Consider the following 16,245-nt stretch of genomic DNA (forward strand, 5'->3'; position numbering starts at 1 on the left):
TTACCAGGGTTCCCATGGCATTGGGACAGCACAGCCCTGATCCTGCAGCTGGAGACTTTCACCCCGACGATGAACGGGTGGCTGGGGACTAGGTGTCTCAGGATTGGTGCTGTGGTGAAGTTCTACTTCAGTTGTACAAAGAGTGCATGGACCTGCTCCAGCCATTGCAGTCACCTTGGTTTGCCCCACAGGAGGGAGGTCAATGGATCGGCTATATAACTGTAGTTGCAGATGAACCGATGATAAAATGATGATCTCTCTGAGAGATGATATAGATATTCCCCAGGAAAGTGATGGAGTACTTGTGGAATTCACACTTCTTGGCCTTCTCATAAAGCCGATGCTGCAGCAGCCAAGCGAGTACCATGTGTAAATGGTGGACATGGTCGTCATAAGAGGTGGAGTAGATCAAGATGTCATCAATGTAGGTAATAATGTATTGGTTAATCATGTCCTTGAAAATATTATTAATGAATTTCTGGAACACTGCAGGGGCATTTGTTAGTCCAAAGGGCACAAATAGATATTCAGAGTGCCCCTGAGTGGTGTGGAAGGCCGTCTTCCACTCGCCCCCCTCTCTGATCTGTACCAGTTTGTAGGCACTGTGTAGGTCGAGCTTGATGATGATCCGAGCCTCCCTTAGTTGTTCTGAAGTCACCAAGACCAGTGGCAATGGACAGGGGTAGCACACCGTTATCACATTCAGACCCCTATAATCTATGCAGGGCTGGAAACCGCTATCCTTCTTCTCGACAAAGAAGAAGCCAGCTGCCGCCAGAGAGGTCGAGGGTCGGATGTATCCAGCGGTGTACCCTTCAATATAGTCCTCCATAGCTTTGGATTCGGGCAAGGAGAGAGCATAGACCTTGCATTTGAGTGGCATCACATTCGTTATGTAACCGGTCGTTGGTGCAGTCCTGGGGGCTGTAGGGAGGGAGTTGCATGGACCTCTCCTTGCTGAACACCTCGCGTAGCTCTTGGTATTCTCGTGGCATGACAGAGTACTGTAGCAATGCGAAGACGTTCCTTAGACAGTGGTCCATAAAATATGTTGACCAGCAGGTTAGCTCCCCCTCCTTCCAGGATACACAGGTCGTGGTGCTGGAGCCAGGAAAAGCCCAGGATGATCAGGTTGATAGGGGAGGAGATGACAAAGAATGGAATCTCCTCGAAATACACTAGTCTGACTTGGAGGGTCAGCGGGCTGGTCTGTCTCGTGATGAGGCCCTTCCAAATGGGGCGGTTGTCAATGGCCATCACTCGTAGAGGAGTCTCGCAGGGCCATGTAGGAAGATGAAGATAGAGGTCAATTAGGTTGACAATTAGGTCAATTATGTTGACAGTAGTTCTCCCTCACCTTAGACATTGTAGGCCTTTTGGGGCAAGCCGAGACCTGGTAGCCCAAACCTTCACAACTGGAAGCGGGGTCAACGCCGTCACTTCTCAAGGGACACCTGGGCATGTTCTAGCTGTATCGGCTCCGGTCCAACCTCTCTGTTGTACCTCCCTGGTGGTGATGTACTCAGATATGGAGGTGTTAGTGTCCCGAAACACCATTTCAGCCTGCAGGGCAGGACAAAATCCCTCGGAGAATACGGCCAGAAGTGAAACATCACTCCACCTACTCTGCACTGCCTGGGTACAAAATTTCACTGCATAGTCCACTGCTGACTTCGTTCCAGCAGCTGTACAGACAAGTCGCACCACCCCCAACGCCTGGTACTTGAAAACCTCCCAAATCTAACCTGAGAAGTAAGCGAAGGAAGCTTTCATATGCAGGTTGTGATCCCAGATGGTGGATGCCCAATCGAGATCCCTCCTGGTGGGCAGTGACAGAAGGAAGGCACACTTGGTAGAATTTATCACACTGTCATAGAAAGCAGTGGCAGCTGTCCACAGAGCCATCAAATTTCTCTAGGAGAGCCATGTGTGCCAACCCACTGCATGGGGGCTGGGGGGTCATATGGGCAGGCAGTGGTCATGTTGTAGCTCATGGGCGGCCTGCAGGGCAGCCAATTGCTCCTGGAAGGTGCAGATGATGGCTCCTTGGCATGCTACCACTGCCTGAAGATGTGCATATTCAGCTGGATCCACTTCAGGTGAATTATTCTGGAACACAGCTGGTTTCTCTCTGATTAGTGTTGATCATGTGACACTGGGTCTTATTGTGTCATAACGAGTCACATCAGGTGAGAGCCAATCACGTTCCTGTATGCTAATGAGAGGTTTGAGATATCAGTGGATATGTGGATGAGGAGTGGAGCTGCATTCACAAAGTGAGAGACAAGCTGCTATGCTAATACGAGTTGTAGCTTTCATTATTAGCTTATTAGCATGTAATAAACAGTTTTATTGGCATTATTTAACGTTACAAAAAAAACTAGAGACGTGGCTGATTGCAAACAATTAGTTAGAATCTAGTTGGTATGTACCTTGGCTCGCCACATGAGCCAGAGTTTGAAGATGTCAACGTGGCGTCCGCACTGTAGCGCCTTGTCTCCAGTGTCGTAGCTCAGGTCGTAGTGTTTGTCCTGCTGGAACAGGTAACACGCCTGCATCTGGTTACAGCTTTGCATCAGACCCTATATGGAGAAAGCAGCTGGAATCAAACACCAACATTAAAGAAGCCGAGAGTGGAGGTGATGTAGGAAACCTCGCTCCTCACCTCTTCTCTGACCAGCAAAGCCGAGCATTGCAGCGGCACCGCCATCATCTTGTGGGGGTTCCAGGTCATGGAGTTCGCCCTGAAACCATCCACATGAAAAGACTTAAATAATTTATTCAATAATTTAATTCAATAATGTAATTCAATACTTTAATTCAATTCTTTAATACAATACTTTAATTCAATTCTTTAATTAAATCATTTAATTCAATAATTCAATTTAACACTTCAATTCAATAATTTAATTCAATACTTTAATTCAATATTTTAATTCAATACTTTAATTTCCTTTTCTTTGCTTTCATTTCAGTCATGATTTAATATTTCAGATTTTAAAATGATTAGAAGCGATCGGGAATTTCTCTCTGATAGTCTACTCATGAGAAGAGAAAGAATAAGAAAATGAAAATTAAATAGTAATAAATAAATAAATTATATTAAAAAATGAGGCTATTCACACATTTCTATGTAAAAAACAATCACTGATTAATCTTGTTTTAGTTTTATTTTATAATCATTTTCAATCAGAAAATGTTCTTGGACCCCCATCCTGATATATAGAAAATTTTCTATATAGCATTTTATTTATTTTATAATTTATATATATATATATATATATATATATATATATATATAAAATAAATAAAATGCTTTTGATAATTTTATTTTGCATTTTTCCCTTAGAAAATAAATAATTAAAAATTAAAACCTCAAATATCTATCTATCTATCTATCTATCTATCTATCTATCTATCTATCTATCTATCTATCTATCTATCTATTTTTCTGGTTGCTTTTACAATTTCTTTTCAATTTTTGCAATAGTCACACCACTAAAGCAACTAATGAATGAACAAAATTAATTTGAATCAGAAGAAAATTTAATTAACGATCATCTAACATGATGTTATCTTTTATTCAGATTTCAAACCCTGAGAATTATAATCCAGTAATTAGATGGAAAAAAAACTAAATGATTATGATTATTATATTAAAATATAGCAGTTTTTAAAGGAGTAGGACAGAAAGAGTGTAATTACCCATGATTCTTTGGGCTTTAGTAGACGACAAAACGTTGACAAATAAATAAATTTATATACAGTGAAATCCTAATATAGATGATCAGCAAATATGTCAGTCCGTGTGTCCAGCTATATTTAGTCCACTACTCGTATGCTTACAGTCAACATTTTCTTGTCACATGAGTCCAATTACACGTTTCTTTTGTTCTGCTAAAAGTCTCGGAGGTGAAACGCGCCTCTCGGCCGCAGGCCATGACGTCTCAGCGGGAGAGACGTCAACATTGACCGTCTGATGGCAAAATCAAGCCAGATTTCTCCCTGAGGCTCGCAAGTGCAGTGACGCAGATTTATTCCACACACGTAAGCTATAAAGATAACGTTCGTGTCAAATCCAATCGTGCTTAAAAGCAGCAGAGTATCTGAGCCTGCTCCTGGATTAAATTACACTGTCAGTAATGAGAGCACAAATAGGTTTGATATCATTTATGTGGATCTTTTCTACAAATATATCGCCCCTAGTAGGCTAGGAAAAACCAAAATACTGTTCCACTGTGAAGTGGAACATGACAAAGACACTAATCATCAACATGGACACAATATAACAGGAGGAAATAATATTTTTGGCCTCTGAGGAATAGGAGATAATAGTAGTAACTCTTCTTCCTTGCATTACTGTTGCAACAAAGTGTTTTACAAAGCACTGAAAATGGAGACTCCTTCCATAAATATCACAAACACAATGAAATATTTTGTAGTTTTTATTGTTAAGTGGTAGCTCAAGTGGTTAAGGCTTTGGGTTGTTGACTGGAAGATCAGGGTTCACACCCCAGCACTGCCTATCTGCCACCATTGGGCCCTTGAGCAAGGCCCCCAACCCCCCCTGCTCCAGAGGTGCTGCATCATGGCTGATGCTGCACTTTGACCACTAACCCTCCAAGGATGGGATATGCAAAGAAAGAATTTCACTGTGCAGTAATGTATATGTGACAAATAAAGACAACTTACCAATCTGTTGCTATAGAAATGATAACATATTAGAACTAGCGTGTTAATATAAACCTGTGGGAGTTCTGTCCAAGCCACTCCTATAGAAAGTTCTAGATATGCACCATGGGTCAATAGCCAGTAGTGTTATACACAGTAGACACGCTGTATATAGTGAGTGGAAGATTTAAGATTTATAGTGTAGAAGCTACACAGTGAAGGAAGTTCTGACCTCTCAACTCCGTTGAGTTTCCACCTGTGTTTCCGGGACATGAGCAGACTTCCTCCCCAGGCGCCCTGCAGAGGAAAACCCAGGAGATTAACACACTCCAGCACATGGATAACAAGACTGCTTAACATGGCGCTACGGCGCTCCCCAGTCTGCTGGCTGAGGGTCACAGCATGCATTAACCTACCTGTCCACAGCTCAGGACCGCTTCAGTACACACTAATCCCCTAGACACCTTCTCTAATGCACACAAATTTATGAGGGAATAAATGAATAAATTTGACTGATTGACTGAAGTTTTTTTTTATTTTTATTTTAAAAACAGGTGTATTATCAAATTTATGATCAAAGTCAATAAATAAAAAATATTGTTTTAATAATTAAATTTCAATTATAATTTATTAAATTATTAATTTGTTCAATTTATAATTTGAATTATAAAAACAATATATAAAAACTAAGAAAACTATTTCTAGATGAATTTCATATATCTGAATATATGACACATTGCATTAAATAAATGTTCTGTTTTATTTTTCCTTTCTGGAATATCTTTAGAAAATTTACGTTTATTTTTTTTGGACTTGCTATAGGTCAGATGTGTATATTAAATAAAATAAAATAAAATAAATAATAATAATATATAAATAAATAAATAAATAAATAAATAAATAAATAAATAAATAAATAAATAAATAAGGAATACAATTCACAACATTAAAATTAAGCTTCTGTTTATTTTACATAAAATATGGATATATTTATTTTATTTGAATTTTTCTGATTTGTATTTAACATCCTTCTGATTTTTAGAAAAGAAAATGTTACGAAATTGAATTTGAAAATGAGTCATGTAGAAAAAAAATTATATGCTTAGACCATGAATTTGATACAGATTCTCTTCCTTAAAATAATAATCCCATGTAGAAACCATTCTGTGATAAGGTGTGTGTGTGTGTGTGTGTGTGTCACAATTGCTGAAATGGCCACAGGGAATAAAGCCCGGTCTCACCAGGAAAATGCAGCAATAAACCATTGTTATTAATCACATTGGTCTCCAGAGCATAGAACACACACACACACACACACACACACACACACACACAATAAGAATAGCTAGTAATTGGTAGCTATTAAATTCAATTATTCCTTTAAGGTGAGTCATTTATAATGTTCACTTCACCTCAAATAAAAACTGTTAAACTACATTAACAACTTTATTTGTGATAAAGAAAATTATTTATTTGAAAAAACAGCATTTGATGTAAAAAATTATTTCTTCGAATTTTCTTTTCTGTTCTTGAAAAAGAAAAACATAAATTAATCTATTAAACTACATTAATATTTATTTAAATAAATTAATATATTTATTGAAATACAAATAAACAAAAACAGGTATTTTGTCTTTCTTTAATTTTGATTTATGCAAGCCAAAATTTCTGCTAATGGAATATTGTTTTTTTTCCCCATGTGAATCTGTTTAACAGCCAGCAGAGCTGAGGTCAGGGTCATGAGAATGCAACAGGATGCAGATATTCAGATATTTGGCAGAGTAGATAGAGTAATGCAGTGATGATGAGCCAGCAGTGACAGCACACATGGAGCACTTCACAAAGCCTGCACATCACATGTACTCTCAGCAGATACACTCAGCATCATAGAGTCAATACATCAGCACACAGTCACCACACAGTCACCACACAGTCACCACATCAGCACACAGTCACCACACAGTCACCACACAGTCACCACACAGTCACCACATCAGCACACAGTCACCACACAGTCACCACACAGTCACCACACAGTCACCACATCAGCACACAGTCACCACACAGTCACCACACAGTCACCACACAGTCACCGCATCAGCACACAGTCACCACACAGTCACCACACAGTCACCGCATCAGCACACAGTCACCATACAGTCACCACATCAGCACACAGTCACCACACAGTCACCACACAGTCACCACATCAGCACACAGTCACCACACAGTCACCACACAGTCACCGCATCAGCACACAGTCACCACACAGTCACCACATCAGCACACAGTCACCACACAGTCACCACACAGTCACCACATCAGCACACAGTCACCACACAGTCACCACACAGTCACCACATCAGCACACAGTCACCACACAGTCACCACATCACCACACAGTCACCACACAGTCACCACACAGTCACCACATCAGCACACAGTCACCACACAGTCACCACACAGTCACCACATCAGCACACAGTCACCACACAGTCACCACACAGTCACCACATCAGCACACAGTCACCACACAGTCACCACACAGTCACCACATCAGCACACAGTCACCACACAGTCACCACATCAGCACACAGTCACCACATCACCACACAGTCACCACATCACCACACAGTCACTACATCACCACACAGTCACTACATCACCACACAGTCACCACATCAGCACACAGTCACCACATCAGCACACAGTCACCACACAGTCACTACATCACCACACAGTCACCACATCAGCACACAGTCACCACACAGTCACCACATCAGCACACAGTCACCACATCACCACACAGTCACCACATCACCACACAGTCACCACATCACCACACAGTCACTACATCACCACACAGTCACCACATCAGCACACAGTCACCACACAGTCACCACATCAGCACACAGTCACCACACAGTCACCACACAGTCACCACACAGTCACCACATCAGCACACAGTCACCACACAGTCACCACATCAGCACACAGTCACCACACAGTCACCACATCAGCACACAGTCACCACATAGTCACCACACAGTCACTACATCACCACACAGTCACCACATCACCACACAGTCACTACATCACCACACAGTCACTACATCACCACACAGTCACCACATCACCACACAGTCACTTCATCACCACACAGTCACTACATCACCACACAGTCACCACATCACCACACAGTCACCACATCACCACACAGTCACCACATCAGCACACAGTCACCACATCACCACACAGTCACCACACAGTCACCACATCTCCACACAGTCACTACATCACCACACAGTCACCACATCACCACACAGTCACTTCATCACCACACAGTCACTACATCACCACACAGTCACCACATCACCACACAGTCACTTCATCACCACACAGTCACTACTTCACCACACAGTCACCACATCAGCACACAGTCACCACACAGTCACCACATCACCACACAGTCACCACATCAGCACACAGTCACCACATCACCACATCACCACACAGTCACCACACAGTCACCACATCACCACACAGTCACCACATCACCACACAGTCACCACATCACCACACAGTCACCACATCAGCCCACAGTCACTACATCAGCACACAGTCACCACATCACCACACAGTCACCACATCACCACACAGTCACCACATCAGCCCACAGTCACTACATCACCACACAGTCACCACATCAGCACACAGTCACTTCATCACCACACAGTCACTACATCACCACACAGTCACCACATCAGCACACAGTCACCACACAGTCACCACATCAGCACACAGTCACCACACAGTCACCACATCAGCCCACAGTCACCACATCACCACACAGTCACTACATCACCACACAGTCACTACATCACCACACAGTCACTTCATCAGCAGATCAGCTACTAACTTTATAATAATAACTTTGTACTCACATCCACATGCATCCAAATGTTATACTTCTTACAGATGTCTGAAATGGCAATCAGAGGATCAAATGCTCCATACACTGTAGTTCCAGCTGTGGCACTTACAAAGAAGGGTACAAAACCCTGAGAAAGAAAGAAAGAAAGAAAGAAAGAAAGAAAGAAAGAAAGAAAGAAAGAAAGAAAGAAAGAAAGAAAGAAAGAAAGAAAGAAAGAAAGAAAGAAAGAAAGAAAAGTTAAGAAACAGATTATAATAAAATTATGAAGAAAAAAAGAATAGAATATTTAATGGAAGGAAATTGAAAAGAATTTTGTTTCAAAATACAGAATAGAACAGAAAAGAATATTTTGACATACAATGATAAAAGAAAAGCAATAGAATAGGATGAAGAATTAAAGGGAAAAGAACATAGAGAGAGATAGCGAGAGATAGAGGAGAGGAGATATTATAAAAATGATCAATGGAATTAAGTAGAATATAATAGAATGATAGAAAAGGTCATAGAAAAAAATTTAAATAAAATAGAATGCAATATCGTGATTAAGAGGGAGAGAATAGAAAAATGATGAATAAATAAATAATAATTTGTAATATAAATTATATTATAAATAATAAATTATTAAATAATGGAATATAATATAATGTAATAAATTGAATCAAATAGAATAGAATAGAATAGAATAGAATAGAAAGAAAGAAAGAAAGAAAGAAAGAAAGAAAGAAGGAAAGAAAGAAAGAAAGAAAGAAAGAAAGAAAGAAAGAAAGAAAGAAAGAAAGAAAGAAAGAAGGAAAGAAAAAGTGTTTTTTTGGTCACATTAATGTGTGTATCAGATCAGGAGATTACGTCAGATGTGCTGTAAAGGTCAGACAAAGTAAAGACTGACAAAGCAGACTTAATACATTTCAGCAGGAGTGTGTGTGTGTGTGTGTGTGTCAGACTTTCATTACCTTCTGCTTGGCCTCCACTATCCTCCGCTCCAGGTCAGAAGGGATCAGCTTTCCCCTGTCAGAGACAAAAGCAGCATTTCAGCTCTGGACCCATGTGTGATTGTCATTAAGTCACGGGTTCCTCAATTCTCCAGCCATGCACTAAACACAGCACTATGATATATCCAGACTCACCTCTCATCGGCTTTGATACAAATCACGCTCTCTGTTCCTATTCCAAGCGCTGCAGCTCCCTTCTTGATTGAGAAATGACTCTGAAATGAAGAACAGAATATTTCAGTTGAAGGTTAGAAAGAGTTTAGAGAAGAGACATCAAACATACAGCCTGGGGACCAGGACAAGACCAGGAAAAGAAATGAGTCAAATTACCAAAAGAAACCAAATGAAATCTAAATCATTTTGAGATGAAAAAAAAAGAAATAGAATAGAAATGAACAGAATAGAATTGAATAGAATAGAATAGAGTGAATAAAAATCATAAAAATCACATAGAATAAAGAAACAGAAAATATGCAAGAATGAAACTGTACAAAAATAGAATTGAATTGAATTGAAAATATCATATTGAATAGAATGATGAAAAAATTAAGAGGCAAGAACAATACTGTAGACTAGACTAGGCTAGAACAGAATATAAAGAAATGATTAAAGAGCAAAAGTTAAAACAGATTGGTGAAAAAAGAAAATATTCAAGATAAAATAAGAATAGGATGGTATAGAATATAATGTTGTAAGAAAGAAACAATAGAATAGAATTAGATCAGTGAAAAGTACAAATGAACAAATGAAAGATAAGATTCAAGAAAAAAATGAATAGAACAGAACAGAACAGAGTGATGCAATATAGAAACAGAACAGAATCTAATAGAATGACAAAGGAAAGAAAATATTACATGGAATGATGCAAGACAGAAAAGATGCAAGAAATAACTGTAGAAAGAAAAGAAAAGAAAAGAAAAGAAAAGAAAAGAAAAGAAAAGAATAGAATAGAATAGAATAGAATAGAATAGAAGGAAACATATCAAAGGAAAAATGCAAGAAAGGAACTGTAGAAAGCATACAATAGACTAAACTAGGCTAGAATAAAAATAATAATTGAATGATTAAAAGGCACCAGTATATAGCATGATGAAAGAAACAAAGATTCAAGCTTCAAATAAACTCTAGAAAAAATAGAATGGTATAGAATATGATGATGTAAGAAAGAAACAATAGAAAGAAAAGAATTGGACAACTAAACAGTACAAAATAGTATAACATGACAGAAGAAAAACAAGATGCAAGAAAGAAAATGGATAGAATAGAATAGAATAGAATAGAATAGAATAGAATAGAATAGAATAGAATAGAATAGAATAGAATAGAAAAAGATCATATCAAATAGAATGATGAAAAAGGAAAGACACAAGAAACTATAGTATTCAACAGACTAGACTAGGCTAAAATAGAATTTAATAGAATGATTATAGAGCAAAAGTACAGAATAGAAGGATGTGAGAAAGATACTATAAAATAGAATGGTGAAAGAAAGAAAAGTTTCAAGATTCTAATAAACTCTACATAAGGATGTAAGAAAGAAACAATATAATGGAACTGGATGATTGAAAAGTATAATTTACTACAAAATGGTAAAATAAAGATGCAAGGATGAAAAACTATAGCATAGCATAGAATAGAATAGAATGATTGGAAGAGCAAAAGATACTATAGAATAGAATAGAACAACAAAAGAAAGAAAATGTAAAATAGAATGGTGTAAGAAAGAGAACAGAACAGAACAGAACAGAACAGAACAGAACAGAACAGAACAGAATAGAATAGAATTAGAACAATATATGAGCAAAAAACTCTGATTAAATGATCTGCAGAAAAGTGTCAAGCATTCCAATGGACCAGTTCCTAGTTGTAGTCTGAGGTAAGTTTGTTACCAGTTTGTTAAACAGTTAAAACTTTTCAGCCCACAGCGGTTTGAACAGAGTGATGATTTGAGTGACCACAGCCATGCTATCGGGTCATTCTCCTCTGACCTCACACACCAACACAGCGTTTGATGAGTGTTTGAAGATTGATGTGACCTGAAATGGGTTTCACACCTGTGCTTTAAAGCATTGTGTTTTCATGGCAACAACTATATCTGGGGTCCTACTGAAACACCGACTGCAAATAACAGTCTTAGCAAAATGTAGCTAATGAAACAGCGGCTAGTGCACTTATCTACTGGACTGAAGGTCAGGATTAACTCTGACTGTACAGTAGTACTAATAAAGAGAGTGCAGCTAAAGCACTGTGGCTCTGTTTATAGAGGCCATTACACAAAATAGAGCAAACCTCCTTTACACTGCTGTAAAGAACACCAGCATAGTTGTGTGACATTTAAAATAGAATAGAATAGAATAGAATAGAATAGAATAGAATAGAATAGAATAGAATAGAATAGAATAGAATAGAATGATTAAAGTGCAAAAGTATAGAAATAGAACGATGTAAAAAAGATATTAAAGAATGGAATAGAATAATGAAAGAAAGAAAATATTCAGAATTCTTATCAACTCTAGATAGAATAAAATAGAATAGAATAGAAGGATGAAATAAAGAATCTGTAGATAGAATAGAAAAGAATGATAAAGGAAATATCAAGTAGAATGATGAAAACAAGAAAGGATACAAGAAAAAACAGAATAACAGAACAGAATAGAATATAGTGATAATAGAGCAATAGAAAAGAATGAAAAAGGAAAACATCAAATAGAATTTTAAAAGAGAAAATGTACACAACAGCTCCAGCAGACCCCCGTGACCCTAATTAGGAATAAAGCAGGTATAGACAGTGGATGGATGCACACAATAGAATAGAATAGAATAGAATAGAATAGAATAGAATAGAATAGAACCTGTAGATAGAACAGAAAAGAGCGACAAAGACAAAGTATCAAATAGAATTATGAAATAAGGAAATAGAATAGAATAGAATAGAATAGAATAGAATAGAATAGAATAGAATAGAATAGAATAAATGAGAATAGAACACAATGATAAAAAAACAATTTATAATACTGAAACAGAAAATAAGCAAGAATGAAACTGTAAAAAAAATAGAATAGAATAGAATGACAAAAAAGCAAAAGTATAGAAAAGAATAGAGTAGAATGAAGAAAGATAAATACATAAAGAATAGAATAGAATAGAATAGAACCTGTAGATAGAACAGAAAAGAGCGACAAAGACAAAGTATCAAATATAATTATGAAATAAGGAAATAGAATAGAATAGAATAGAATAGAATAGAATAGAATAGAATAGAATAAATGAGAATAGAACACAATGATAAAAAATAATTTATAATACTGAAACAGAAAATAAGCAAGAATGAAACTGTAAAAAAAATAGAATAGAATAGAATGACAAAAAAGCAAAAGTATAGAAAAGAATAGAATAGAATGAAGAAAGATAAATACATAAAGAATAGAATAGAATAGAATAGAATAGAATAGAATAGAATAGAATAGAATAGATTGATGAAAGAGCAAAAACATAGAACACTGCCAGAAAGAAACAATCAAATAGAATGGAATAGAATGATTATGAAAAAAATATAAAATAGAATGATGAAACCAAAATGATGCAAGAATAAAAGTGTAGAAAGAATAGAATAGAACAGAAAAAAGTGATAAAAGAGCAAAAGTATATAAACAGAATAGAATTAAAAGAAAAGTATCAAATAGAATGATATACACAATAGAATAGAATAAAATAGAATAGAATGATGAATTATCAAACAAAATAGACTAAAATAACAAGCTGTTACTGTTCTACTGTAATGTACTGCACTCAGTGCTCAAAGGAACAAAATAAAATTAACAGAGAAGATAAAAATAAAGACAAGATACAAGTGAAGATGAGATAAAAATGGCCGTACGTTTTCGGAGGTGAAGGCCACCAGCTTGGGCACGGATGACATGCCTTTCTCTTTGACTTCAGGAAACATCTTGTAGCGAGCCAGCAACATGGCGTACATGTTGGAAATGGCGCCACCTGCAGGAAGACGACGTATTACAGTTACAAATCCAGACTTCCTCCATCCTCTGCTCCTCGGCTGTGGTGTCTGTCTCCGGCCCCATTCTCCACGGCTTATGTTTGTCATGCTAAGAGTGGGTCTTCCATATTAATGATGTCCTGTAGCGCTGCAGCGGGGTGATTAGGGAACCAGAGCGTGAAATGTCGTTTGCATTACATTACTGTCCGCAAGCTGGACTGAGGCGAAGGAGATCTTCTGTTTGCCTGTACAAATGACTGCAGTGCCCTCTGTTACATTAGCACAAGTTAATGTCGGTCCTTGTTTAAACTTCAGCTCCCTTCCCGACTCGACTCGACTCGATCGTGACTCGGCCGCCATGCGCCAAGATACATAGGAGATGTACATCAAGAACCTCACCTCTGCTCTGAGAGCCAGGAGGTGCAATAAGCCACCTAGGATGAGTCACTAAGGTGTCCGAAAGCTAGAGTTGTCTTCAGTCTGTATCAGATCATCCTGATTTAATCTCAGCTGAATTCTATTAAGTGATAGCAAGATTTCTCCATGTCAGATTACATGATAAAGATCCTCTAACTGCAAAAATCTGCTTACGTCCTGAATCAGCACACAGAAAACAAGCTTGCATTCTTCTAAGATAGTTTATTCTGTTAATTATTTCATTTTGTTTACATGTTGCCATCACAACTAGCCTATTTATAGCTGTTCTGTGAGTTCGGTGTCATCCTGTGCCATAGATATTCTCAGATAAAGAGATTTTAATCCAAAATCATCTGTCTTTGGTTACAATTGTACTAAACTGACCACTCTTGACCATTTCACAGCAACCTGACAATTCCCACAATTCCCAATAGCTATCTACATAATATATGACAGATACCACCTGGGAAAGGTAAAGGCTGTCCTACCTGTCCAGCTACCTGATGGCTGTGGCATTGTCAGGATTCTTGTGCTCTCCCAGAGACAGGGAAAACTCTCATGACTCAATACTAAAGAATTACACTGATCAGGCATAACATTATGATCACCTGCCTAATATTGTGTTGGTCCCCCTTTTGCTGACCCGTCCTGCACTGTGTATTCCGACACCTTTCTGTCAGAACCAGCATTAACTTCTTCAGCAGTTTGATCAACAGTAGCTCGTCTGTTGGATCGGATCACACGGGCCGGCCTTCACTCCACACGTCCATCAGTGAGCCTTGACCACCCATGACCCTGTCTCCGGTTCACCACTGTTCCTTCCTTGGACCACTTTTGATAGATACTGACCACTGCAGACCGGGAACACCCCACAAGAGCTGCAGTTTTGGAGATGCTCTGATCCATCAGAGCCATCACAATCTAGCCCTTCATCAAACTCGCTCAAATCCTTACGCTTGTCCATTTTTCCTGCTTCTAACATCAACTTTGAGGACAAAATGTTGACTTGCTGCCTAATATATCCCACCCACTAACAGGTGCCATGATGAGGAGATCATCAGAGTTATTCACATCACCTGTCAGGGGTCATAATGTTATGACTGATTGGTGTATACAGTATAGTAAAATATTCATTCAATGTAAACCAGGCTTAAGAAAGAAGATCATCTTCTACTTCAAAGACTATAAAATGGTGGCTAAATGGTTAAGGCTCTGGGTTGTTGATCTTGGGTACAAGCTGCCACTGTTGGGCCTTGAGCAAGGCCCTTAAACCTCCAGGGTGCTGTATCATAGCTGACCCTGAGCTCTGACCCCAACTTCCTAAACTGCTGTGCTGTTATCTATATGTGAAGAATAATAAAGACTTCTCTAATGAGCACTTTCCATGTTTTGTTCCTGACTCCTTACACTACCTCTTCTCTAACATAGACAGATTTTTAGCTTGATTCTATTCTTAGCCCCTGACCTACTTCTAATACCATGAGGACATGTTTCTGATGGCTTAATGTTTCAAATAGAAATAGAATCATTAGCGCTGCTTTATGGACAACACACACACACACACACAAATAGAAATATATCCAGATGAGACAAAGTGTTCAAAGGGTTAATCTTACCTGGTGAGAAGATACCGTCTCCGCGTCCGTCTTCCCAACCGATGATCTCTCTCATCTTCTTCAGCGTGACGTATTCCAGCAGGACAAACACGGGAGCCACCTCGTAAGTAAACCTGCACATCATATCACATGACTCAGTCAGGAAAAAAGTCACTGGAACATCTTTCCTTAATGATAATAATAATAATTCCCTCAAGCCATTCATCTCCTGAACAATTAATCTGTCTGCTATCTCCCCCAGTGCAATAAAAATCTATATATACATGTATGTATATAGGCACAAATGCAATACCATACATAAGTACCCATAAGTACCCTATTTATATTTCCATCCTACTTACTATCTGTACTTCTATATTTTTCTATATTATAATTTATGTCTGTGTATTCTCCAGCACCAAAAAAAAATCCTTGTATGCGTGAGCATACTTGGCAATAAAGCACATTCTGATTCTGATTCTGATTCTGATTCTGATAATAATAATAATAATAATAATAATAATAATAATAATAATAATAATAATAATAATGACACATGGCCATGACTTATTAACTTGCAGGGATATGTTATTTATTTATTTATTTATTTATTTATTTATTATTAATGTTACAGATTTGTAAGCT

General features: G+C 38.0%; 1 protein-coding gene across 1 annotated transcript in view; it reads right to left on the reverse strand.

The window, feature by feature from the left end:
* gad2 (glutamate decarboxylase 2) overlaps nt 1–16,245 on the reverse strand; it is a 49,249-nt gene that overhangs the window by 12,543 nt on the left and 20,461 nt on the right. Inside the window, exons 6-13 of the mRNA XM_058402699.1 lie at nt 15,622–15,734; nt 13,472–13,587; nt 9,730–9,809; nt 9,556–9,610; nt 8,616–8,732; nt 4,904–4,968; nt 2,666–2,744; nt 2,433–2,582 (exon numbers count right to left, since the gene is read on the reverse strand). Coding sequence (XP_058258682.1) covers nt 2,433–2,582; nt 2,666–2,744; nt 4,904–4,968; nt 8,616–8,732; nt 9,556–9,610; nt 9,730–9,809; nt 13,472–13,587; nt 15,622–15,734 — 775 coding nt within the window. The remainder of the gene's footprint in view (nt 1–2,432; nt 2,583–2,665; nt 2,745–4,903; nt 4,969–8,615; nt 8,733–9,555; nt 9,611–9,729; nt 9,810–13,471; nt 13,588–15,621; nt 15,735–16,245) is intronic.

This window comes from Hemibagrus wyckioides, linkage group LG01 (assembly GCF_019097595.1).
Source record: "Hemibagrus wyckioides isolate EC202008001 linkage group LG01, SWU_Hwy_1.0, whole genome shotgun sequence".
Classification (NCBI taxonomy): domain Eukaryota; kingdom Metazoa; phylum Chordata; class Actinopteri; order Siluriformes; family Bagridae; genus Hemibagrus; species Hemibagrus wyckioides.